Source organism: Apaloderma vittatum, unplaced genomic scaffold (genome assembly GCF_000703405.1).
Source record: "Apaloderma vittatum isolate BGI_N311 unplaced genomic scaffold, ASM70340v1 scaffold16502, whole genome shotgun sequence".
Taxonomy (NCBI): Eukaryota; Metazoa; Chordata; class Aves; order Trogoniformes; family Trogonidae; genus Apaloderma; species Apaloderma vittatum.
Genome location: NW_009704359.1, coordinates 65,404 through 90,959, shown reverse-complemented (window position 1 = coordinate 90,959; position 25,556 = coordinate 65,404). Strand labels below are relative to the sequence as shown.

The 25,556-nt window shown below is 49.1% G+C and overlaps 1 protein-coding gene across 1 annotated transcript in view; it reads left to right on the top strand.

Annotated features, from left to right (window-relative positions):
• The window catches only part of LGR6 (leucine-rich repeat containing G protein-coupled receptor 6), a gene marked incomplete at its 5' end in the record, with an annotated part of 79,712 nt that overhangs the window by 2,568 nt on the left and 51,588 nt on the right, over positions 1-25,556 (top strand). Inside the window, one exon of the mRNA XM_009865021.1 lies at positions 7,800-7,871. Coding sequence (XP_009863323.1) covers positions 7,800-7,871 — 72 coding nt within the window. The remainder of the gene's footprint in view (positions 1-7,799; positions 7,872-25,556) is intronic.

Below are 25,556 nucleotides of genomic sequence, written 5' to 3'. Positions count from 1 at the left end.
AAGGTGGTATTATTGCCATTTTACTGGCTGGAAAAAACAAGGAACTGAGTCTGAAAGAATGGTGTCTCCTCCAAGCCCGTTGCAAAGTACTTTACATCTTCCCTCAGGTTCTGGTTGTGGTCAGGGGTGGAGAGCAGAGCCTGGAGAGAGATTATGGGGCTGGCTCATCCCGCTCCTTGAGCCCAGGGAGTGGTCAAAAATCCTGACCCTCTTCCCAAGCTACGTCTCAGTTCCCTCTTCCCCTGCTGTGCTTCTCCACCCCCATCCAAACCTGCTGAGGACGAGGTGGCTGCTCCATGATCTCCATGTGACCTGGCACTTTGACACTGAGAAGAGCAACTTCAACCCGAATGACTGTAGGAGGCATTGGGGGCCAATGGGTAACTGCAGTGATTTATAGGAGAGTGCTATCATGGTTACAATGAATACTACACAAATATGGGGTAACAGCTGTGAATTAGTGTCAACTGGTGCACCTCATGTAGCATTCAGAAGTAAGCCAGGAAACTTGGGGGAAATTTGGCCCCACTTATATCCATGTCCTATGTGGCTGCCATGCAGATCATGGCATTCCACGGTGACACAACTTGTTCACTACCCTTCTCCCCATTCAGATCAGATCCTTGCTCCCTTAGGGCCGGTGTAACCACTCCCACAGTCATGTGCTTTTCTCGGCACTTGAATCTCAACTCGAAAAACACAGATCTTGAAGGAGGTATCGGGAGAGGGAACCTGAAGAGTCAACAAGACATGAACAATCATAGAACTGTTGGGATGTCAGGTATTATTAACAGACTGGAACAGGGAGGAAAGTCCTGTCCCTTCACTTTAAATAGAGGCAAAGCATTGAGTTTATACATAATCATTCTGGCTCTGTTGAAAATTAACAGAAGAGGCTCTCTTTGCCCATGCCCTCCTCCTGCATCTCCTGCACAAAGCTGCTCCATGGGCAGCACAAGTGACCCAAGTGTCCCTGGAGCATGCAAGGGACAATCCAAGCCTTAGGCACTCCGGCAGTCTCAGATCCCTGCTCCATCAACTCCTAATTTTCCTCTAATCACTCTGTTGTACCCCACCCCCACCATCTTGCCATCCTCTTCACCTTCCTGGATGATCTTCTCACCGCTGGCCAAGTGCATGGAGCACAGAGCACCACAAGCTTCCTCACTGATGCACCCAGAGCCCATTCCCCACCACAGCGTGCATGCTGCAAGGCTGGTGGAACCCCTCTGAAATGAGTGTCACCCACAGAGGACATGAGGCTGGTGGCTGCTGGGAAGCTGTGCCCTGGTAAGTCTGTAACCATCAGCTCCACATCTGTGAAAGACGAATACAAGCTCCAGTGATCGATTCCAGGAGTGCTCTGCAGCTCACTTCTGGTCCTGTGTGTTTCTGCATAACTTACCTCTTGTGACAGGGGTATCCCCCAAGGAGACAGGCTGGTAGCTGGGGATGGGAACAATTTTCATAATTAAATTTTAATGTGCTAAGACCTTAGAGCTAATTGCTGTCATATGCATGTCCAGAAGTAAACTCTCAAAAGCATCTTGGGCTGTCAAGGGGCCTGGTGCTTTCCCGGTGTTTCCAGAGAGTTAGTTTATGTTTTAAAAGGCATGGGAAACACCCTGGGAATTCCTCCACAAACCTGCCTGTGCAGATGGTCCTCTCCCTGCCCTCGGAGTGAATCCCAGAGCTACTGGAAGCAGGACCAGATTCTTGGCTCTGCCTCCTTCAGCTGCTTCACTGCACAAAAACCACCTGGAAAGTGGCCATGAAGAAACCATGCAGGGGTACACCCAGGGAAGCAGGTGTGTGGAGAGTTGGAAGAGAGCAAGTGAAGAGCCAGGCTGCCCCACTAACCACAAAACACTGTTACACGGGGGAATATGCTGAGATCTTCAGGCACCGAGCCTTCAGCCAGCACCCAACAAAAGGAAAGGCCAGATGTGGCCTCCTTGGCTCCCTGCAGATGAGAGCAGACTGACAACAACCAATGCTAAGCAGTAGCAGCTGGTGCTCTGAGATCTTCTCAACTGATGGTAACATCCCTTTATAAAGAGACTTCGCAAGTGCACCTCTCCCAGGGGCTCTGCTCTGCAGCATGGCCAACCCACACCCTCCCCATGGAGGCTGATGCTCCTGGATCTGAGCTTCAGTGCCAAGACCGTTAGAAACCAGCTCCATAAGCTGATTTGTCTCTTCTGCCAAGGTCCTTCCCTTGCAAAATTAACTCAGTCCATGCCTTCTCAGCCTTGGAGCTTTCCAGGGTGGCAAAAGATGATGCTGAATCAGAGTCTCTGAAAAACTGGAAACTTCTTCATCATTCCAGACCTTCTCATGAGCTGCCTGGATGTCCCTCACTTCTGAGTGCCCTGGGTGGAGCTCCATCAGCAAGGAAACATCCATCTTAGCTGGCCATGCGGCTGAGCTTGTGCGGCCACCGCTTCACACCATATCCCACTCTTGCACACACATCGCTTCTCAAATGCTCTGCTGCACAGACAGGATTGCCAGACCTCTCACTTCCCTGGCTGAACATGCTGCTGCAGCGGCAGCAGCCCTTACTAGCCAAGAAGGAACCCCACACCAAACTTTGCAGGGAAAGACTCCAAGTACAACCACAACCTGAGCCTGCCTCACCCCAAAATGTGGAGGGCAAAATGCCTGGGTGCATCCTCTTGGCTGCGCACCCTGCAGCCGCCGTAGCCAGCTGCTGTGTCCCAGCCCGCTGCTCTGTTCCTCAGCAAGCCTCAACCAGCCTGCGTGAGCATGGAGACCCAGTGCTGCCCACCGCCTGCCGGCACAGACACTGGCCCCAGCACTGCCCAGCTCCTGCCTGCTCAAGTGTGTCAATCCCGTGCTGCCCACAGCCACTCCCACTCACACACTGCCCTGGTGCTGCCCACAGCTCGTATCCATCAACAGGTAGGCTGGAGTGAACCTGACAAGAGTGGCCTTGCTCTGCACATGCTACATCTCCTGGACAGATGGACCCTACCCAATAGCCATCCCCAGTGGTCCCTCCTCCTCTTCCCCTCCTTGAGCTGCAATTACAGCATCCCATGTGCTCTAGGACAGGCGCTGACTAGCCTAGCTGGTGAACACAGAGCAAAAACCATCACCAAATAAGCTGTGCTGCCCCAGGATGGCAGGTTTGCAGGTGGCTTGGAACACTTCAGGAGTCCCCAGACAGACTCTACCTCTTTGACAGCCCCAAGCCTGTGCAGAACAGAAATGGCTTTGAGACAAAGGGAATGGTGTGGCATATTCAAGAGACCCTCCCATGTGAGGAAAGAGGAACATGCAGGGGTTGGAATGCCTTTAATCCTCATGCACAGGCTCCAGGCACAGTTGCCTCAAGCAATAACAGCCCTTTGACTGTGCTGGCTGAGTCACTTCAGCTTCCCCAGATGGGGACATTTTATCATGCACAGACCTGCATCTCTGAGGGCTATAATTCTGCTCAGATTGTCTTGTGCAAAGATCCCGGTGTGGTGGGACCTGATCACAGCACTTTTCCAGTCACTCAGACATGGTCTCTGCCAACAAACAATCCTCCTACTTCTGAAAGTAAAACACGACCTCCGAAGAGTTATGATTTATGCTGATTCCAGCCAGACTGCTGTGGACAGCAGGTCGTGTGTGTCCATGACTGCCAGCGTCTGCTCCAGTATGGTCACCTGAACAGTGCCAGCCCAAGGTGGCTGTGCACTATCCAGATTTGAGTTTGAGCACTTGTTTGCCTGAATGGTCTTTGCTTGTCACATTCATCAACATCCTCAGCTTGTCCAGAAGGCCTGGTGCTGCATTTGCTAGTGGTTCATCAACCAGCACAGCTCTGTAGGATTTTACTCTTTGATAGAGCTGCTTGAAGACAGAAAACTGCACTCAGCAATAGAGAAATTGCACCAGTGAGAGTGGGCATAGGGCTAGGTAGGTGGTGAGATTGCTTCATGGGTGCAAGAAGTCAAGCTATGACTAAGGTTGTCTCCAGGCTGCTGTGAAGCAGAGGGTTGCAGTAGGGAAGCTAATGAAGTCCAGGAATTCTGTTTGAATTGGAGCCAGGAGCCAACAGAGAGGCAGCAGCGAAGACAGATGCTGATGGAAAAGGTTGAAACCAGTGAGATCTGGGATCTCAGGGTTGCTGTGGTCTTGTGGACTGAGGTCCACGTTCACAGACCGTGTCTGCGCCTCAGTCATTCACCCTGCAGCGTACCTGGGATCCATGCACACACCCTGGAATGTGGCTTCCTTTCCTGGGGGAGCGTGAGGGCAGGGAGGGGACAGGCATGCCTGAGGCTTTCAGGGACACAAAGTGGGGAAACAACTGGTTTGCAGACATGTTCCCTTTTCACAATGATGTTCATATCACTCGTGCAGTGGCCCCTTAAAGCAGAACGTATCAGCCATTCTTGGAGGTGACTTGGAGCCCAGGGCTCCTGATGCAGGTGCTCTGCCCAGCAAGCTACAGCATTATCCTCCTTCATCTTATACAAAACCAGCACTCCAAACGGAAAATACCACAACTTTGAGTGACCCTGTCCCAGGTCTCCAGGTGGCCTTCTGCCCTCTGAACCATTTTCTCATCCTCCTTCTGCAGTGGTGCCTGTACACTACAGAGCAGCACCTGGAACAAGATGCCACAGAGAGAAGATGTGCTCTTGCCAGTGTTTAGGGACCTCCTTGACATCATCTCCCAGGTTTTGGTACAATTATTTGAGCTTTTGCCAAAATCATGATATTATTAAATTATTTATTATTAAATTATTATTAAATCATGTTATTATTGAAAGGGCCTTTTATGAAAAGAAAAAGTATGCAAAAATGGTTTAACATGATGCGTAAGGATTGAGTGCAATGACCAGGGGCCTGACAGGGATTGTCCCTAATACCAGACTGTAAGAAGGGCCATCCTGATAGATAGGTAGGAAATGCCTAGGTAGACCATCCAGTGGTGGATACATCATGTGTTTTTCTGCTCAAATCTGAAGCTCCTAGTGAGCAGAGCTGGGGCTTTCCTAAGCTGAAGGCTGAATGAAGAACTTCTTGTTTAATACCAGGGTGGTCCTGTTCCTAGAAAATTATCTAACCCTGTTTGGAAGTATTTTTTGGCCTCTCTGTATCATGCTCTGATGACGAGTTATTGGAGTAATTATGTGCCATGTGAAGAAGCATTGCTTCTTGTCCCAGTCCCAGCATCCCATCTCTAGCTGCCCTGTTGTAAAAAACAGCACCGTCCAGCACTCTGGCGGTTTCAGAGGTCTCTGAAGCATCTTCCTTAAGTATTGTTTGTCTGTGCCAAAATGGTTTTATGTTGAAACCAGTCCCCGCTGATGGTGGTCTGGAAAGTCTTTCAGTCTGTATTACTGGTTGGAGGAGGGACTTAGCTGGGAGGCAGCAGGATCCAGCAGTATTACGACAATGGGTTTTGCTTCAATATTGGCTCCAGATACTTTCACTGATCAATTCTGAACTCTGAGCTCCGATTTCATGGAGCCACTTAGACCCAGTGACTGTCCCACCAAAACCCCACCAGCGCTTCCTAAAGCCTCAGTCTGTATCACTCTGTATTCAGTTGTGCCTCTTCTTGGTTTTTAACAGATGTGAATTGTTGTACTTCCTCACTGAGCTTCAGGACCTAGTGTCTTATCTCTCCAGCACACCTTGGCTGCAGAAACAAACCCATATGCAGGACAAGGAGCCCCAGAACTTGTGTTGGTCCTTGCGTGATGGTTGTCCCTGTGGATGAGCTTCTCCATCCCCGTGGGATGCAGGGAGTTCCCATGGGATTGGTGACTGGAGCTTACATTCCACTTTCACAAGCGTGGAAGGAGAAGCAGAGCTGACGATTACGGACTTGCCAGGGCACAGCTCACACAGACACACCACCTTCCATAGGTGATGGTTTTTTCAGAGAGGTGACACCAGCCTTGCAGCATGCACCCTGTGGTGGGGAATGGGCTCTGGGTGCATCAGTGAGGAAGCTTGTGGTGCTCTGTGCTCCATGCACTTGGCCAGCGGTGAGAAGATCATCCAGGAAGGTGAAGAGGATGGCAAGATGGTGGGGGTGGGGTACAACAGAGTGATTAGAGGAAAATTAGGAGTTGATGGAGCAGGGATCTGAGACTGCCGGAGTGCCTAAGGCTTGGATTGTCCCTTGTATGCACCAGGGACACTTGTGCTGCCCATGGAGCAGCTTTGTGCAGGAGATGCAGGAGGAGGGCATGGGCACAGGGAGCCTCTTCAAACACGCCCAGCCCTGCCCTGCCCCACTGGGGAGGAGAGGTGTGTGAGCACCCTGCACATCTCTGTGTCTGACATTCCTCCTGAGGCTTTTCTCTTCCAGCCCGAATGATCCCAATTCCATCCCTCTAGTACCTCTGCAACTTCTATTCTAGTTTCCCCACAGGTGAGGATGTGGCACTTTCTCATCCTTCTGCCCATTGTGCTCTGGCTGCTCGCCTGCTGCCCCATGTCCTGCATGAAGACTTATGGGGCCTATAGTTTTCATAGAAAATCTTTCTAAAAAAGAAAAAAAAATCTTTCTGAAAGCTTGGCTGTACAATTATCTTTTTCCAAATTTCCTCCCATGTCAGACTTCTGAATCCTCTGCAGTAAAGCTGACAGTTATAGCAACAGCCAAGTTTCTTGCCTGCATCAGTACTCTTTGGGCTGCCCCTCAATGGTAAGGTCTTTCTGTCCCTTTGACACTGGTAGTAATTCCAACAGCCCCCTAAGCACCTTTTCCCTTTTCATTTAACCTCCAACCACTCCTTGAAGGTTTTGGAAATAGAAACCTAAGATATGTAAAACGTTCCTTTATTTAGACACTTTCCCCAGCCCAGATACCACGCTAGGATGTCTTTCTTATCCAGTTGAGCACATGGCTACAATGTCCTAATTCTAGAAGGACCAAGTAGGTTCAGGACAGAGGCTGGTCCAGAGTCAAAAACGTGGCCTTTCCAGAGATGCAGAGATGATAAAACCAGTAAATTCACTGGTGTGGTTTTCCAGAAGATCAGTGAAAGGATATAGTGGCTGGGCAGGTCAGAAATATCCTGAGGGTCCATTTCTGAACCTGCCTGAATCACCAAAACCAGTCAGACACCTGCTCTTGGGGCAGGAGCACTGCTACTCACTGTGTCCTCCTCCCCAATCACTTCTGTAGCTACCTCAGTGTCCATGGCACTTCTCCACATCCTACACTCACGTCCATTTCTGAGAAGTCCTCCAGGGTCCTGCCTGTTCAGCCCCAACAGCTTCAGTCACCGAAGCCCCTGGGCTGGTTTGGGTTTTTTCCTCAACAGCTCCAGTTACTGCTGCCAAGTTGTGCCAACACTGTGAAGCCCCTTAGCAAACAGTGACGGACCTGCTATTCAGCCGTTGTGTTTGCAACCCTCCCACAAGAAACCTGCCCACAGGCCAGTTTCCACGGACCCTGCGGAGGCAACTGCCACCAACACACACTGGGAGAAGAATGTCTTGCACAAGCATAAATATGAGACAACTCAGCTGAAAGCACTGCTATTACTCTGGACTAACAGATGCACGGGTGCAGCCGAGAGGCCCCTTTAATGGTCCCGTAGCCCTAGTGGATCCACCAAGCTCACCCCAGGGACCCTCTTCTGCAGGACCCTGGGCCAGCCTGCAAGCCTGCTTAAGAGTCCTGGGAGACCAACATGGTTTTTTTCCAGCAATAGTCCAGGATAGCTTCAGAAACAAGCAGAGACTTCATCCATTTTGTGTCAGGGTTTTTTGTTTGCTTTTTTTAACAAAGTTTTCTTTTTTTCTAATTGTAGGATGCTGCAGAACAATCAGCTGAGTCGCATCCCTGCAGAGGCACTGAGAGATCTTCCAAACCTCCAATCTCTGTAAGTCATTAAAAATCAATGCTGCGAGCTGCACAGTCCCTTGGGGGCCCCCAGGCTTCCCGGCGTTTGAGTCATTAGTTCCTTTGTCAAGGATGTTCTGTCCCTTCTTCCTTTTCTTTCCCAATTAAAGCAAAGATCACTGTCACTTAACGTGGAAGGGAGGGGAGGGCAGTTTTCAAGGAAGGAACACTGTCTTGGTAAAGGATGTTGAAATCACATCTCCCCATGTGTGCATCGTGATGAAAAGGCCACCAGCACCAACGCATATTTCAAGGAACGCTGGAAAATATCCACCCAGGAGGGACCACAGTGGGGGAGGGACCTGCCAGGGAGCACAGAGGACACTCTGGTCTGTCAATGTGTGAGTTGGGCTGGTTTACCCAGATGAAGTGTAGTTATGTCAGGGCAGAAATGTTTTAAATGACTTTTTAGAGATTCAGCCATGGGAAGAGGCAGAGGCTGCAGTTGTGCTTCTCCTACACATCCTCAGCAGGTTTATGCTGCTGTGTTCACTAAAAATCACACATCACTGAAATATTTGCAGTTTTCCAGAGCATGGGCACACTTGCAGTCAGGTACTGGTAGTGCCACTGAATTTAGGGAATCATCCAGCTGGTGTAAGCAGCACTGCTGAGGTTTGTAAGAGCATTCTGAATTGGGCTGAACCACTGAAAAACTAACCTTAACCCTAATCCTGAACTTCAGTCCTCATCTTACTGTGTCATAGGGATACTCGACATACTGTGTCATACTGTCATCATAGAAATGCTGGTTGGGAATGGTTTCTGGGAGTCTCCAGATGAGCCTCCTGCTTCGAGCAGGACTATCAGTAGCAGGTGGTGCAGCTTTGTCTATCCAAGCCTTAAAATTCTCCAAACACGAAGGTTCCCCTCTTGCTGGTGACCTGGCCTGAAACTTTTCTTCCTGGATAAGATGTTTTACCTCAAGTCCAACCTAAACCTCCCGGCATGCAATTTGTGGTCATTACTCTTTGTTTGATCACTTAGAACCACCCATAAAAGCTTAGCTCCTTCATCTTTAGTTGTGGATCACTAGCAGACCTTCTCTTAGCCTCTTCTCTGCCAGGTGGAACCAATTCAGCTCCTTCCACATCCACTTGTGGGACCTTGACTCAGTTGCCAGCCCTCAACTAGATCTGCCTGGCTCCTCTTCATCCTTACACTGGGCAGCCCAAAACTGGGCACAGTTCTCCATGTGTGGCCCTTCCAGCACCAAGTAGGAGTTTCTGTAAATATTAATTTAAATATTAATTTGCAGTGGGGGTGGTGGCTGAGCAGGATATGAATGTTCTTTCTGCCAGGAGAGATTTGAAACATTTGTTGCTGAAACATCATCAACGCATGGTTGTGGTTGTTATTAAAATGTGTTGACATCACCACCAGTGCCAGAGTCGACCCCCCACTCTGGGTATTTGGAGATTAGATTGTTTTCCAAGTGGCTTCCCTTTCAAGAGGAATGTGACACAGAAGGTCACCGCAACGGGCTGCCTCAGGAACATCCCTTTGTGTCCTCAGTCTGTCTCCCCTATGTCCATGAAAGTGTGTGACAACCAGTGCCACCAGAGCCCATAGCTGGATAGACACCCAGCCCTTGCTTCGGAAGGTTCAGCTGCCTGTGGGCACCACTGCTGCTTGGCCCACCTGGCCTTGGGCACACACCACTGATGGATGGCACCTCAGCTAGTGCTGAGAGGTCCACACGCACCATTCCCACAGTGAACAGCATCCACCGAAATACCGCAGGGTACACAACAAGTGCAAAGCATTCTAAGGAGCTGCTCACAGCACTTTGAGCTTCATTTAAGGGTCAGTGCCACTCTTGAATGGCTTATCTTGATGGCTTAAGCTTGATGGCTTATCTTGAATCAACATAGAGGTACCTGCTCTTAGAATCACAGAATCATAAAATCATTAAGGTTGGAAAAGAACTCTAAGATCATCTAGTCCAACCATCTACCCAAGACTACCGTGATTAGTGTACTTTCAGGCCACCTCATTCAGCGTGGACACCCCAAGTCTCTCCAAAGTGGATGAGGAGGGAGAGCTCAGGCCAGCTGGGATCTCGTGTTCTTCCTGCAGAAACTGCATGGTAGGAGCAAATTTTAGGAAGAAATAGGCTGCTTCAGACAACCTGAGGGAGACTGGGTTTGGAATAAAACCGGACAGCCAAGTATCCAGGCACGTCTGCTAAGGACATGCCTAGTGCCTGTCTTAATAGGACTGGTTTGAAGAGCCACAGCAGCAGTGGCAAGAGGTTGCTTTCTCTAGCTGTGTCCTGCCCAGAATTTCCCATCCCAGCTGGCAGGCTCCCATCCAGGGTCCAAGGTGACTGAGCAGGGACCTCCTGCCTTTCCCCAGCAGCCTTAGCCCTTTGCACCAACCTCTCAGGGCTCCCCTCAGCCCCTTACCCCTGGTAGCTGATCCAGGTCTTTCTTCACAGCAGTGCACAAGCACCCAAGCCCAGTCCCTCTGGGCTCCTTCACTCCTCTCCTCACCATATGTTTTTAGGATGCCTGTCACCCTAAACCAGGGCTACCTCTTCTGAGCCTTTCCCAGCTCCACGTCTGAAGCTCAAGTTCTCTTCTCAGCCTCTCATTTGACCCAAATTCCCATCTCAGGCACAAACTGTGCTCAAGAGGGACTGAGACAGTGGCCTCCCACTCCTGTCCTTTTTTTTAAAAAAAAAAAACCTCTTAGACCTGAGAAGACCTGGGCCCATGACGGGAAAGGAGGCAACAACTTCTCACCTGCAGGACTGCTTCATGCAATGCTCTTGACTACACCAGCCAGACCCACAGCTTATCTGCCAGCCACCAGACACAGTGAGAGTAAATAGATTCAAAGGAAGGCTCTTGCTGGAAAGATAAACAATTCGTGGAATGGAGCTTAAAGTGCCTCTCCAGCCAAAGGAGAGTGGATACACGTTCTCCTGGTCATAGACTGCCCAGGGCTTCTGGGCCGTGTTTATACAGATGATTATTTAATTAAGCACCCTTCTGGGGAGACTCAGCTTTGAGAACTGGCAGAAAGCATCAGAAAATGAGATGTGCATTGTTAGAACAGCACAATCCCTTGTGGCAGATCCGCTGCTGGCAACACCTCCTTGCCAGCTCAGGAAAGTGGGACCCGCTGCGGTTTGGCTGGATGTTCTTCATCACACCTTACATGAGCAGAGAAACTGGAAAGGGATGAGCTAAGCCATGGGCAGCAAATCAGTGTGAACTTGTAGGCTCAGCAAATAGTGAGGTGAGATGATCTGGATCTTTCCCCGTTCGGACAATAACACCTGCGCATGGTCATCTCTAGCTGCACACTCAGAAGTGATTTCCAGCCTTCACTCATTCTCAGCGCTTGCACTGGCGAGAGCAGCACAAGTACAGGAAGGCAAAGTGATCTTCCCGTGGGCAGCAGCAGAGGCAGGATCAGGACCTCGGTGTCCTGGCTCTGCTTGCCACAGAGGGTGTGTATCACCACCAGTCACCGGGAGAGGACGTGTCTGGGGCAGACTGTGTGAGAGATTAAAAGCTCCAGGAGACAGGCTTCTGTAACAAAACCCAACCTGGTTAAGAGATAGGCAGAAAAGAGAAAGATGACCAACAGATCACCAACAGCCTGCAGTAAAACCTGTCCTCAGCACAGAGAGAACAGGAGGCAGTTGCCCTCTGACGCAGCTGTTCTCCACAGATAGTCCTTCTCCGAGAGGACATGCACAAGCCAGTTCTGCCTCACGCTAACATTGCTCCTGTGCCTGTCTGTGTCTCTAGCTTGGCCATTTGAAAGTGTGGAGGCATCATGCAGAAAAAGATGACAATTTGCACATTCTCTTTTTTATACAGATACTGTACAACAGAGAACCCTTGGGCACAGTGAAGGCCCAAGGACCGTGTCTGGTAACTAAGTCTCCACAGCCCTGCTCTGGGTGGGTAGGCTCATTCGGAAGGCACACAGGGTGTGTCATGAGGTTGCACCGCTGCTTTGTCTCACACTGGTGAAAGTAAGACGTGCTTTCACCCTGGGTCCCCATCCTGTGCTGCTCCCCCAAGGGAGTGCTAGCCAGTGCAAGCCAGTGCTTGTGGCATCCGGCAATTTTCATTCTAGCTTTTGTTTAGAGGTGTTCTTCTGTAGCCACATTTTCCCTCTCTCCATTCAAACATGGAAATGCTCCATAAAAATAAATGAGACCTGATCTGAAGAACAGGAGCGGCACAGTGCGGACAGTCACTATTCTTAAGGTAGATACAGAGCTAAGATGCTCTGCTTGGTTTCCAATGGTGCCTCCATGGCTTCTCCAAATGTAGTTATTAACCTCAACCCAAGAGCCGCTAGTACAGGTCTGCATTACAGAGATATTTTTTCATCTCTTTTTCAAATATCTGAGTCATTTTCCACAAGTTTATGAGACTCCTGTGTATTAATTGCCAAAAATTTAGCCAGCCTGGAACACCCATATGTCACCCACACCATGGTCTCCAAGCATTAATGGTCGTGCTGTCTGAGACCCACTATACTGCTGTTGCCCAGAGGCTATTTTTTCCATTCAGAAGGGGAAGTGGCTTTATGGCACATCATGACAGTTCGTCAGTTACCAGACTTGTATGGCACTTTGTGGGATATTAACTATCTGCTTTGCAAGCTGGCAACACACGTTAAGTGGGCAAGACAGCTGAAAATGGGAGCCAACAGGAGTGGGATGGAACAGACAGAAAGGGATTTTGTGCTGGTTATTTTCTTGCTCTTTCAGATATTTGCATTTGATGTCCACATTTGTCATTCTGGGATTCTGGCCAGGTTTGAAGGGAAAGTATGTATCCCTTATGGACAGGCTGACACAGGAGAGAAAAAATAGACTTCTCTGTACACAAGCCTTTTCTCAGGTTTACAACAGAAGTGGCCAAACTAAGTAGAAGCTGAGAACAATTGTTTTGAATGTAGCTCCACCAGTAGTACTTACCAGACAATTCAAGGGATGAGGTGGCAAAATAAGCGGGATGGAAGGGAATGCTTCTAGCCACTGTGGGACAGAGGGAGTTTGGTATTTTCCACCTGTACAGCACCAGTTTAGAGCTGAAATGTAGCAAACCCCCAATGTGTCCATGGAGTATCTGAAATAGAAAAGGGAAAAATAGTGATTTAATTGTCTCTAAAGGCGGCAGCTGTCTTGCCTTTTGAGCATTCAGAGAGGATGCTCACCGAGATAGGACACATGCACCCAAGCCTTGGTAACACTTGGAACTGAGCTGCTGGGTCCGTTTGCTGCACTGCTGGGGTCCACGCGGGGGTCCCAAGTGTAAGGCATGGCCAGACCTGTACTGAAGTTGCTCTGCCTGCTGGCTGAGAGTGCCAGACAGTGCAGGCAGGCAGACACTCCTCAGATGCCTGCTGTGAGGTCATGGTACCAGCTAGGAAGTCTGCAGCAAGTCTGGGAGTCTCTAACATCAGGACATCAACTTGCACATACATGCTCAAGGAAAGTCTGGGCAGAAAAAAACAATAAACACTGTCACTTAGAGAGCAGAAGGAAAATTATTCCTCCTTTTTACTGGAGGATGATGGGCAGGGAAGTAGGAGACTCCTGACTAGAATGATCAGAGACTTCATGCACAGCCAGGGCATGAACTCTAGTCTCCAGAGTACCTTGCCCCCAGGAAAGTTTGTTCCACACTGGAGTCCTTTTGCATTGCACATGCACCCTGCGTGCCTTCCCACATGGCTTTTTTTGTGGCAGCCTGAACAAAGCACTTGACCTCCAGGGAGAGGAAGCAGCAGCTCTCTAGGTCCTGCTTTCATACTTGTCTATAGAAGACCAGAAACAAAGAAGGAGAAACACTAGACAGGTGTCACAAAGACCATGCTTGCAGCACTCTTCTTCTGTGGGCCACCCCTGCTCTTCCCTTCTGACCTGGCTAAGATGAGGATCTGTCTCCAGGCAAGGAGCTTTCTCAAAGCTGCCAACTCAGGATCTTCAGGTATGCAGGATTTTCCACGACAGGTGTGGTGTCCTGAGTTTTGACAAATAGTATTTCCAACACAGTAACAGCACTTCCTCCTGCAAATTCTAACACAGCTGCTGGGGAGACTGGCAAACCAGGTGGAGATTTCCAGTCATTCACCATAACTCTGTGCCAAGAGCATCCGTAGGCCTAGGACACCATTCCCCACGACTTCATGGGCTGACCCAAATCTTGGCTGCTCCAGGTTGGCTCCCTGCCTATCACTGAGCATCACTCATCGGGGACTTCATGTGGGAGGCATCCACGATGGGGCCTCAGCATTTCCCGACCAGAGGTATTTGTGATTCACTTTGCCCCGTGGATGCCAGCCAGCCTGAGGAGGCAAGTATCAAATCCACCCAGTTACCCCCCTCCACATCAGACACAGCTGTCCTTACAAACACCTCTCATCACAGGTCCTCTGAAGCTGCAGCCATGCCTGTAGGGCACAATCAGACCTGCCCTGCTCCCTGTCAGCTACAGGATGTGGAGGCATCACCGCCTGGAGCCTGAGCTGCCAGGAAGGAGACCTTGGCAGGGATCACTAGGTGAATACCAAGAGGAATTTGGATTTCAGAAGAGAATACAAAGCTCTGGAGACTGAGACTCCTATGGAGCGTGAGGGAGCTGCTTCCCAGCAGACTTGCTTTATCTGGGAAGCATGTTGGGAAGCCCAGTGGGGAGGATTAGAGAGAACACGCACACCTGATGGCAACGCTCTGAGCCCTGCAAGGGGTGCCAAGGCTTTGCGTAATGCTCTGATCCAGTTGTGATCCCCTGGCAGAGTATCTGGTTACCAGTGGTTTATAGGTGCAGTAACAACATACCATATGTATTCTGGAAGAGTCGTGTGTCAGTCTAATTAACAACTTTGTGGTTTGTGAGCACTTACCTAAAGCAGATGGGCACTATGTCTGTTCCTCTGCCAGGCAGAAGGAGTCCAAGGTATTTCAAAGTGAGCAGGTGCTATAAATTATAATTACCAGGCTTGCAGAGGTAGAGAAGGCAAAGAGAAAAGAAACCTGATGGATTAAGAGATCAAGATAAACTCTTGGTTTCTCTTTTTCAAATACTTATGGAAAGTGATGAGAATGGCTGGCTCTTTCTGGAGTTTCTTGCAGTTCAGCACTTTGGGAAGGTGCCTAGAGTGTGTCTGGCTCATCTGGGTGGGGGTTGCCTCTGGCAGTTCGGAGGGGGAAGGGGGGATTAGTGCCAGCTAGAAGAGTGCCAGAATTTGTCTAGGATGGATGACGATATGGTGGCCTCAGGATAGTCATCACAGCTTCTCTCACCTGGCTTTGAGGCCAGGGGCTCCAGGAGGATAAGATTTCTAAGTGGCCCAGTGCAGCTTTCCCAAAGTTATCACTGTGGTTCAGGGCCACAGTACCAGCCTGTGCTTTCAGTGTAGTGACCCGATTCCTAGCCTGTGGCCATGAAACCCAGAGCTCTGCATGTCTTTGGGGTTTCCTTCCCCAGACAGGGGAGCAATTGCACTAACAGCTAATTGCTGAGGTTTTGAGAGACTTTGAGTATCCTTAGGACAATAGCAAGTTTTCTGGCCCAGTAAGACACATCAGCACAGGCACTCCTTTATCTCTTGCCCCATGGTAGCTTATTTCTCCTCCCACAGAGACTTGTGGCTACACATCACCTCATGTAGTCCCCAAACCCCAGGAGCATGGACATAGCTGGCATGGAGACATTGGCACAGATAAAGTCACCTAACCGACAGCGGGACATTAGACGGGTGGAAGGCTCCAGATAAGCTCATCTCCGTGTGCCTGAGCAGCACCCTTAGTCAAGAGAGAGGGAAGTGGATGCACTAGGGGAGAAACTCAACTCCTGGAGACAGATCACTCACAGCTGGAGAGGGACACACAGTTCAAAAGGAGACGTCTGAGTACAGCTGAGATGACTTCTAGCTGGGATACCCACCTGTGTATCAAACCTGATGTCCTCACTGAGTCCTTGGTAGCTGGAGCATGGCATGTGAATCAGGGAGTTAACCACAGCTCTAGACCATCCCCTGGCCTGAATGTGCAGGAATTTTTCCAGAAACATCTACACATCTGGTAACCCCTCTCCTGAGGAGACAGAGTGTGTAAATCATAGTCCATCAATACCAAAATTTGGAATAAGAGGGAACTAGAAGTCTCGTGTTTTGGCTAAAGTTCTGCAAAGCCTGTTCAGTCCAATAAAACAATGCACATGGAGTTTTTTCTTGTCTCCCTGGCAATGCTAGCAAACATTGGCTTCAGTCCTTGAGTATCCCAAAAAGATTGACTCTCTAGCTGTTGGGCTTGATGGCACAGTTGCTAAGGCAAAGGGGACCAGGAAAAAAACCTGCAACTGTGTCTCGATCTTTCTTCTGTCTCTTGGCAACTCCTCCCAGTGGCAACAGGTCAGGGAGGCAGCCTCAGATAAGCAAGCAATCTTCCCTCCGTGTCAGCATGTGTCAGTCACCTAGAAAAAAATCATTTCTTGCTCCCTGGTGGCTAATGCACGCAGTACCCGGTTAGCCAGCACCACTGTGGCCATAGACAGGTGGTGAGCAACAGCCCAATAGGTTCCATTCCCTGGGACCCTGTCCCTGCCCTCACTTTAGTTCTCCTTTCTCCCTCACAGGCTGTTCCCTGCATTCCTCTGAAATACTTGCGTGACTCGCCAGCCTGCCACAGACCTGTTGGTCCGAGCTGAAGTCAACCACAGTCTCCCTGTGGAGGACTCCAGTCCCATCAGCACTGGTCCTGCTAACATCACCTTCCCATTGCAGATATTCATATGAGAGCACTGTCTGTCCTCCTTACATTTGTCCTGCAGAAGGATTTGACGCCTTCATAGGCTGATGAAATGCACCCTGGAGGACAAACTGTCACATCTGTTGTTCTTTAAAATATGGCAAACATATAATCAGTATAAGCTGGAGTGAATTCTGAATATAATGGGGAAAATATTTGTAGAAAACATGATAATGTTTGCATTATATTATATTAATCTCATTATATTCTGATTTCACTCCAGCTTTATTTGACTCTTAATCTTTTAGTGCTAAATCAGCCTCACATGGATACTCCCTGTGTACAGGTTAATTTTACTTCTAACTAAAATAATCCAGTTCTTCCAACCCATTGGTTTGCCACTTCTCTGATAGCTTTAGGAGGAACCTTTTGGAATCTTATGGCAATGCAATAAAGACTACTTCATCCCCTGTCCCTCGAGGCAGGTAATTATTTTTATACGTATGGCCAGAGATTAAAATGCAAAGAATGACTTATAGCAATTTGAGAACATGTGGACTTTGATGTAGACAAAGGAGGAAAGCTCTTCCCACCTGATCAGATTCTCACAAGCATATAAATTCTTATGACAGAAGGAAGAAAAAAGTTAATTTGGAATCAGCATGGCCTGAAGAGCTCAGTCAATTCATTTCTCATTTCACTTCTTTGATCTATTTGAGATTTGACGTTTTGCTGTTAACAGCAATATTCTTCTCTATAAATCATATGTGATGCAGTGAGGTTTAAGAAAGGTGGTGTTTCCATTGGGTGTTTAGAGGATAAAAGCTATGGAAAAAATAACATAGTAGTGACTTACAATCTGTTGGCATAGAAGTCTTGTGGCAAGACCACCTCGGTCCTGTAACACGATTTATTTGCTATAGGGTCTTTCTGAACCGCAATGAAAAAGAGGTTGAGGAAGAGCAGTAAGGTAGTTGATCATGGCAAATCTGAAGAGAGACTGAAACAAAGCAACCACAAGTAACTTCTGGGTGATTGCTGCTGCTGTGAGCACAGAACCCTGAATTTCACCTATTACAGATGACTTTACAGCAGAAAGGATGCCTGTGGCAGGAGAGAGAGCCCAGAACCAGTGTCACAGTACAGGTAGAATGCTAAAGAAGTTATTTCCACTCTAGCTGATCTAAACCTTCCTGCCCCATATCTGAAATCCCCTCTTTTCCCTGAGGCGCCTCTTCTCAGGAGCCAACTCTAGAGAGGAGCACAGCCAAGTGCGTGAGGTTTTGTCCCCACTCAGAAGTCTGGCCTCCATTTTTGGCCCTCCAAATGTTTAGTGGGATTTCTACAGAGAAAAAGTCTAGGGGAGGCCAAGAGCAGATGTTTACCACTGCAGTCAGGTGTGCCACACACCTGGATGTACTGTGGGTAACTCATGCAGTGATGTAGCCACGTCGTGGTGAGTCCTCGCTGAAGTTTGGCAGCTGTTAGGGTTCCTCACTGGCTGTATGGAAGCAGGAGCCTCTCTGGCTCCACGTGCCGTGATCCCTCCTCCCAGGGGTAGTGTGCACAATCTGAGATTCACCTGAGAACAGCAAGGTTGTGTAGTTGAGCCACTGCACAGTGGGGAAACATTATAGTTGTGTTTTCTTTCTCTGGATTCAGCTGGGCTGATGCCCCTGGAAGGGACTGAGGCTCTCTGCCTCTGTGGCTACATCTCGTAGTTTAGTTCGGGAATGATAAGCCAAATTCAGAGGAGCTACTACTTTCTGGCATAGCCTTGCAGCAGGCAAGATTTTTCTGGTTTCACATACCACAGGCTGTGATCCAACCTGCCACCTGCTAGCTCTTTTCTCCACTTCACCCAGTCTAAGCTGTCACTGAAGATCTGTGCTTGTCACTAGGACTTGCAGCAATAGCTTGACAATATCAGACCAGGTTTCAGGAGAAAAAGCTGTATGAAAATACAAATCCAGTTCAAGATTCAGATACTGGAATTGCTCTTCTGCTTACAGTGACCTGATCCAGATCCCTGGTCTGGGTTCAAAAGTGTCCCAGACTGGAAAACAAAGTGTATGGTTGGACCTTGTCTTATTCCAGCAGCTTTCTCTGCCATTCAGCTTGTCTCTCCATGTTGTTTAGGGGGGTTGCCCAATATCACTGAAGAGCACTAGTATTTTTGCTGGAGTGCTAGATCCTTCCCTCGTGGTGGGACATCTTAAGACATCAGCCAGTAAGAAATCAAATTCTTCTGAGTCATCCTCCATGGCCTGGCTACACAACATTCCTTCCCTTCAGGTTGTCTTCTGCTGTGCCCACGTCTCCCCCAGGCAGCCCAGGTGGATTTATCTTCTCTGGCCATAGCCATCTAGATATTACTCATCTCAGCTAGTCAGCAGTGGAAAATGATCGGCATCTTCAGAGTGAATCATCCCTGATATCTGAGCGCCCTGTCTAGGGGATTAAATCACTCTCTGGAGGACTCTGGATTTCTCTTCTGGCTATGGAAAGATCCTATAATGGGTTTCAAGTTCTATATGAGTAAGGCTGGGTGAGATGTGTTTTTCCTACCCCTGCAGAGTGAAAAAAAAATGCCCCTTTCCCCACTCCCCGCTTGTGTCTGGCAAAACTAGGTCACCAAGCTAACATGCATCATCAGAGCATGGGTACCAAAGCAGAGCTCTGCATCTCTCCTCCTCTGTGGCACCGTGCACATGACCCAGCACACATTTGTGTCACTCTCAGAGAAACCCACAGAGAAGATTGTCTTGCCCAAAAATACAAGTGCAACTTATGCATTAACCAGAGAGGAATTCCTCCAGAGCTGGAGGAATTTGAATTTGTAACCATCGTTCCAGGTATAGGTAGGTCAGAAATGAGAAAGACTCCTCACATGGATACTGAGTACATCACAGACATGGTTTTTTCCTGTCAGGAGGAGGAACTAAGCTGGTCAGATTAGAGCCTTTTCTGCTTAGGAGTGAAAAAGCATGAAATGCAATGTCGTTATCCCACTACAATGTCCTCAACAGCTTTTTTTGAGAGGAAGATTTAGAGACCACACACAAGCTGTTGAAAGCATCATCCTCAAGGAACAGTTCTCTTTAGCAATGCCCTAATAAATCCCTGCCTCCAGTTGTCCTTCATCCATTGCTGCCTGGCTTTGAGCAATGAGATGCTGTGAAGTTTATGGAAAGAAAACATCCATATGGCTCATGTCTGTGAGTGACCATGCTGTGAAGGATCACTGGATTCGTCTCCCAGGAAGACAAAAGTTTTGTGCTGTTTATCAGACTAACAGCTAAACTTTTAGCAAACTTCAGTCACTATAACTTATTTCATTGTGTGGCAGAACTGGCAAACAATACAGAAAAACAAGTGTCTGCATAAATTGCTATCTCCTCCCAAGAATGGTGTCAGCAGATACAGAAACTCTACCCCTGACTGCATCAGATGCCTTACCTGTGTAAAAAGTGTGTAAAAAGCATCAGTTTCATCTCTCTACAAATTTAGAAATTCTTTTCTGGAATGTGTGGGGAGTGGGCTCTTCAGCTCCCAGTGATCTTGAGTTGGACCTTCATGTTCATGATGATTCTCTGAGTCAATTTCTCCCTTGAAAACTTCAATTCCTAGTTTTCCCACTCGTTGATCTTGTGGTTGGCAACACTTGGAGGAGGGTGATGATGAGTGTCACCCTTGTCATACCCCAGCACCTCCGGGATTCACCAGTTGTGCTCCTATTGAAGAGGTTACAGCATAGGTCGCGTGGCTTTAGCTGTATGTGTCTAAGCAGCTTGGCAGAGGTTATACCAACATGTCTATGCCTGTCAGGTACTGCTGTCACCTCCAAAGTTTTCTATATTAACTGCTAGCAACCCACTGTGGCAACCAGGAGATCCATTTGGCTAAACATTCAAAAGATCATTCACACCAAGCTGATACTGGTGGTTGCTTGTCCATCTGTCTTGTCCCTGCCCTTCTCTGCCCACACTTTGACGACTGCAATACCCACCTTTCAATGAGCAAACGTCTCCCGGAAGAAAGTCTCGCAAACACAGAAACTTAATTCCATCTTTGTATTCCTCTCATATGCACTGTGACTTCTCACCTTGGGTTGCAATAGCTGCCAGGAAGAGGCACATGCTATCTTGACTGCCCTTCCAGTGCCTAGAACACTGTAGACACCAAAGAAATAATCACAGCTCACATCCACAGTCCACGCACACACGCACACTCTTGCATATGAGTCATATAGTAAATTCCAATGTGTTTTCCATTGACCTTTATTACGGGGACTCATGAACCTTAACTCTCTCACTTATACACACAAGTATCCAGGACATGCTGCGTTCCCCTGCTGATGAGTCAATGGAGAAGATGGACAATGGGTCCCAGATGTTACGTACAGTAGATGTGTCAGTGCAAAAGGAAGATGGGTCCCAGATGTTACATGTATGGAACATGCAAGCACTCCCTTGTGAAGCTTCAGGTAAACTGTAGATAGGAAGGCAAGTAAGAAATTAACAACATAATTAAACTATGTAGCATTTAGTCCCCTACGCAACACATGTTAGTCTGCTTTCATCTTAAACTCTCTGCTTCTTTCATTACCCTGTGGCCTTCAAGAAGTTCCTCCAGCAGAAAGGTAGATGGGAGCATGGTCAGTCTAGTGAGACTCAGGGATGAAAAGTACAGAACTGTCTCACCTCATGAGGTAAGGCATCAGAATCACTAGCTGGTTTGGCTGATTTTCATCCAAGTGAGGTGACTTGTATAAACAAAACTTTAGGAGCAGCAGTAGCCTGCCACATGCATGGCAGGCCCTATCAGACGTGGTATCTTCAGCAGCAGGAGCTCAGCGTCATGATGTGTGAGGTTTATGCTAGTCCAGGCTGTGGATGGTCCAAGCAATCTGTCTCCTGCAGTACTGACTGCTCTCGAGGGAAGGCAGCTCCCCTCACAGCCCCTGGCAATGCAGGGCAAAGCCACTGTTCCCTTTGTGCAGAGGAAGGAGGAAGGGGAGAACCAAGCAGCTGTCCAGGGTCACACTGAGCCCACGGCAGAGCAGGGGGACTGGGCAGCTCTGGAGGGCTGGTGGCTGCCGTGAGGTTTAAAACTCCCTGGTAACTTGTGGAGGGACCAAGTCGTGAGGGCCCCAGGCCCTGGTGAGACAGAGAGCTGTTGTGCACTCTTCTGCAGGACAACATCTGGCCAGCTGTGGGTCAAACATGTTCAATGAGAAGTGATGCACCACGTGCGTGAGCATCAATGCTCAAGGCTCTCAGCAAAGGCTGACACCTTTGTAGTCTATATCTCTATATGAGGTGTAAGGGTGAGGGTTATTTAATTTCTTAAACAAAGCTGGATGCATTGGAAGGTCGTGGGGGATCCTGTGGGTGCTCACCCAGCACAAGGAGGCACTCAAACACATCAGTCTACCATCCAGCACCTCAACAGGAGGAAGCCTCCCACGAAGTGTCCATCAAAACAAAATAACAACTGCTCTAGCAATGATTGTCTGAGTCAAACACCACTGAGTGGACATCTGAGGCCCTATCGCCATGTCAGCTCACAAGTGGAGAGTGGATGGGGCAATGCAGGCATGAAACCAGCTGTGACACCCCTGCAGGTCCCGCCTGCCACACAGGGACTTTCTGATGGATCAGGTCTGGGCCCTGGGCCCTGTGCAATCAAGGCATGAGCTGGCTCTGATGTCACATACTCGCTTGGCCCTGGGGATCCCTCTGGGCACCATGACCTCTCCAGAGCCCCTCTCCCCAGAGAGCAGAGTGTCCTGTTCCTTCTGGCCCCAAGAGCTGCTCTCCCTTCTCTTTTCCCACTAGCTTGCATCCTTGACAAACGCAGTGTTTCCCAGCAAATATGAAGGACCCGCACTGCATGGGGGGCCTTTGACCCACCGTGCTCAGCCTCTGGCTGCTCTCTGTACCTTCTCCATTTCCCTGTGCCTGGCACCTTGTGCAAGGGGGCCAATGCCAGGCACCCAGGGAGAGGGCTGGCGATGGAGCGCAGCTGCCCAGCTGTCAGCAGTTCCTGTAGCTGCACAGAGAATTTGGCAATCCTGCTTGCACGGTTCTGACCTGAGGGGTTTTGGAGGTGTCTGCAACCAGGGATAACAAAGCCCTCTTGTCTGTACCCAAGGCACTTTGTGTGGAGTCTAGGTACTGCTCTGATTTCATTTCCTGAGCATCCCTCGTGGAGGGCTTCCCAGAGTTGCATGTCCCATTAAGTCGGGAGTGAATACTCGTTGCAGTCCAAACACAGCCCAGCAAACTTTTCCACCAGGTCCCGTTCCAAAGCCAACTGGGAACATGTTTGTGTCTTGAATCTTTGTTTGCTGCCTGGGATGATTTTCACAAGAGTTTTTAGCCTGGAAAGGGAGTTAAGGAACTCTTGCGAGTGTTGCTTGAGGGCTGTGAGCTCTTCTGTGGCAGGGGCAGAGAGCCCAGGTGTTGGAGCAGGCCTACAAGGCAATGTTTTCTCTGTTTAATAATGGATCATTCATAGAATCAGAGTGGTTTGGGATGGAAGGGACCTTTAAAGGTCATCTAGTCCAACCCCCCTGCAATCAGCAGGGTCATGTTCAACCTGTTCAGGTTGCTCAGAGCCCTGTCCAACCTGACCTTGCATGTTTCCAGGGACTGGACACCTACCACCTTTCTGGGCAACCTGTTCCAGTGTTTCACCAGCCTCATCATAAAATATTTCTTCCCTGTATCTACCCTTTTTTAGTTTCAAACCATTGCCCCTTTTCCTACAGACCCTACTAAAATTCTGTCCCCATACTTCTTTTAAGCCCGGTTTAAGTATTGAAAGGCCACATCAAGGTCTCCTCAGAACCTTCTCTTCTCCAGGCTGAGCAACCCCAACTCTCTCAGCCTGTCCTCGCAGGAGAGGTGCTCCACCCCTCTGATCATCTTATGGCCCCCTCTGGACCCGCTCCAACACATCCATTCTCCCACTCTATCTGCAGTACAGCATGACCACAAGGACGTGATGGACAAAGCAGGAATTGAACCCAGTTTCCCACCACCCAGGCTAGTACTGCAGTCCCTGTCTGCCTTTCTCCTGTCCCATTTGGTATCCATGGATGGAAGAAGCCCTTGCTTCTCACCCGGGTTATTGGGGTGGGCTCAGGCACCGAGAACCTCCTGCCTCTGTGTGTCTAAGCCCCGTCGGGTGCTGTGCCTAGCAGAAAGAGCAGCACGTGTGGAGCTGGCTTGCAAGTGAATGTGGCAGAGAGGGACAGAGCACCTTCGAGCAGGGTATTCTGCAGGGCTCTGGAGCCATCCTCCCTCAGCTCCTCTCCCAGCGAGCTCCCTGGGAGCTCACGAGCCAGGTACTGACTCAGTGCGTCTGGGAGTTTTGCCTGAGAAAGGAGCTGAGGTGTTGGCTCCAGTCATTAGTAAGTTATCGGAGAAGTTTAGCTGCAGTGACATCATCTCCTTCTTATGTTACTACAAGGAACTGAGATTCTATTATGGGATGGGAGGTAACTCAATCAAGCCTTTCAAGATAAACTCAGACAGGAAGAGAGACACGATTGCCTGAAGGCACCAATTAGACATTTCTGGTGAGATCAGCTCTCTTCAGCCAACACACATGCACTGGGGCCAGGGAAGAGAGCAAGCGCCTCGCACCCCAAGAAAGGGGTGGTCTCAGGGAGGAGTGGGCAACAAGCTCTTCCTCCCACTGCTGCCAGGTCAGTCCTCACTCCTTCGAGAGTTGCAGCTGGCAGCTCTCTCTCCAGACAATCCTTTCTTTAAGTCCTATACTCTGCTGTTGATAGATAAATCAAGGTGCAGAGGAGCTCCTCGGTTTGGAGAGGGAATAGCCCAGCCCAGCACCACCCCATGGTCTTTGGTGGCAAGTTTTCTCCAGCTTTATCAATGGAAATAATAGCTCAATATATTGAAAAAAATACTGGGAGGCTGGATTGGAGTTCGAGGTCCCACTGTCCTGTTGTGACTGGGCTGTGGGCAGTGGAGGAACATCGCAGAGTCTGTACTGCAGACCGGTTACTGCACCTGGTTTGTCTAAGACATCCAGACAGGCAGCTGCATGCAAGGAAGAAAGAATAGCAGAAAAAGTCAGGATATTTCCTGACAGCATGGCATTGCACATTTTTATTGGTTTCCAGGCTGCAGCTCCCTGTAAATGCTCCACCGCCAGAAGGAACTGGAAAGATATGGGCCAAGTTGCTTCTGCCAGTCATAGCCTGAGCTTTGCACCACATCTGTTAGGAAACAGAGAGACTGTTTCTGGTTATCCACTGCTGCGCACTTCTGCCGGTCATGTTACAGGCAGCGGGATGCATGTGCTTACACATGTCTAGGAAATACACTTGTACATCCTCTGAAATACCCTGAAAGCAGTTCTTGGAACAAGACAATTCTTAGAAACTGCTGGTTCTGCAGTACAGGAAACCGAAGATCTCAGATTATAGCTTGATCTGTCAGGATTAATACAATACTTATGGCATGCTCTCTGCATAGGCAACTGCACCGAGTCCCCACCACCACTACCTGGACCTTCTGGTGGCTTCACTGATCGCATCATCTGCACACTGGGAAGGAGGACTGTCCCACTCTTGACCTTTTCTTATTAGAAAAGGGCTTCCTTACTGCTTGGTTGCTTCTAGGACTGCTTTTGATCCAAGCATCATCTCTGGACTGTTCCTGGCAAGACTGCAGGCAATTCCTCCTCCAAATTTTATCAAATACAGACAGTGCTCAAAGGAATGAAATGGTCTTCAAAGGCATACTGGACTCTTATCCCGGCACTCACAGAAAACCTACCTGACACTGTCCTGCCCAAGGAAAGACTTCCCTTTTCCACCCCACACAGGTCCCTTTGGCTCCCCAGAGCTGCTACTGGCTACAGGAGCAAGCGAAGGCACCAGCTGGTGGGGCTCAGACTTTG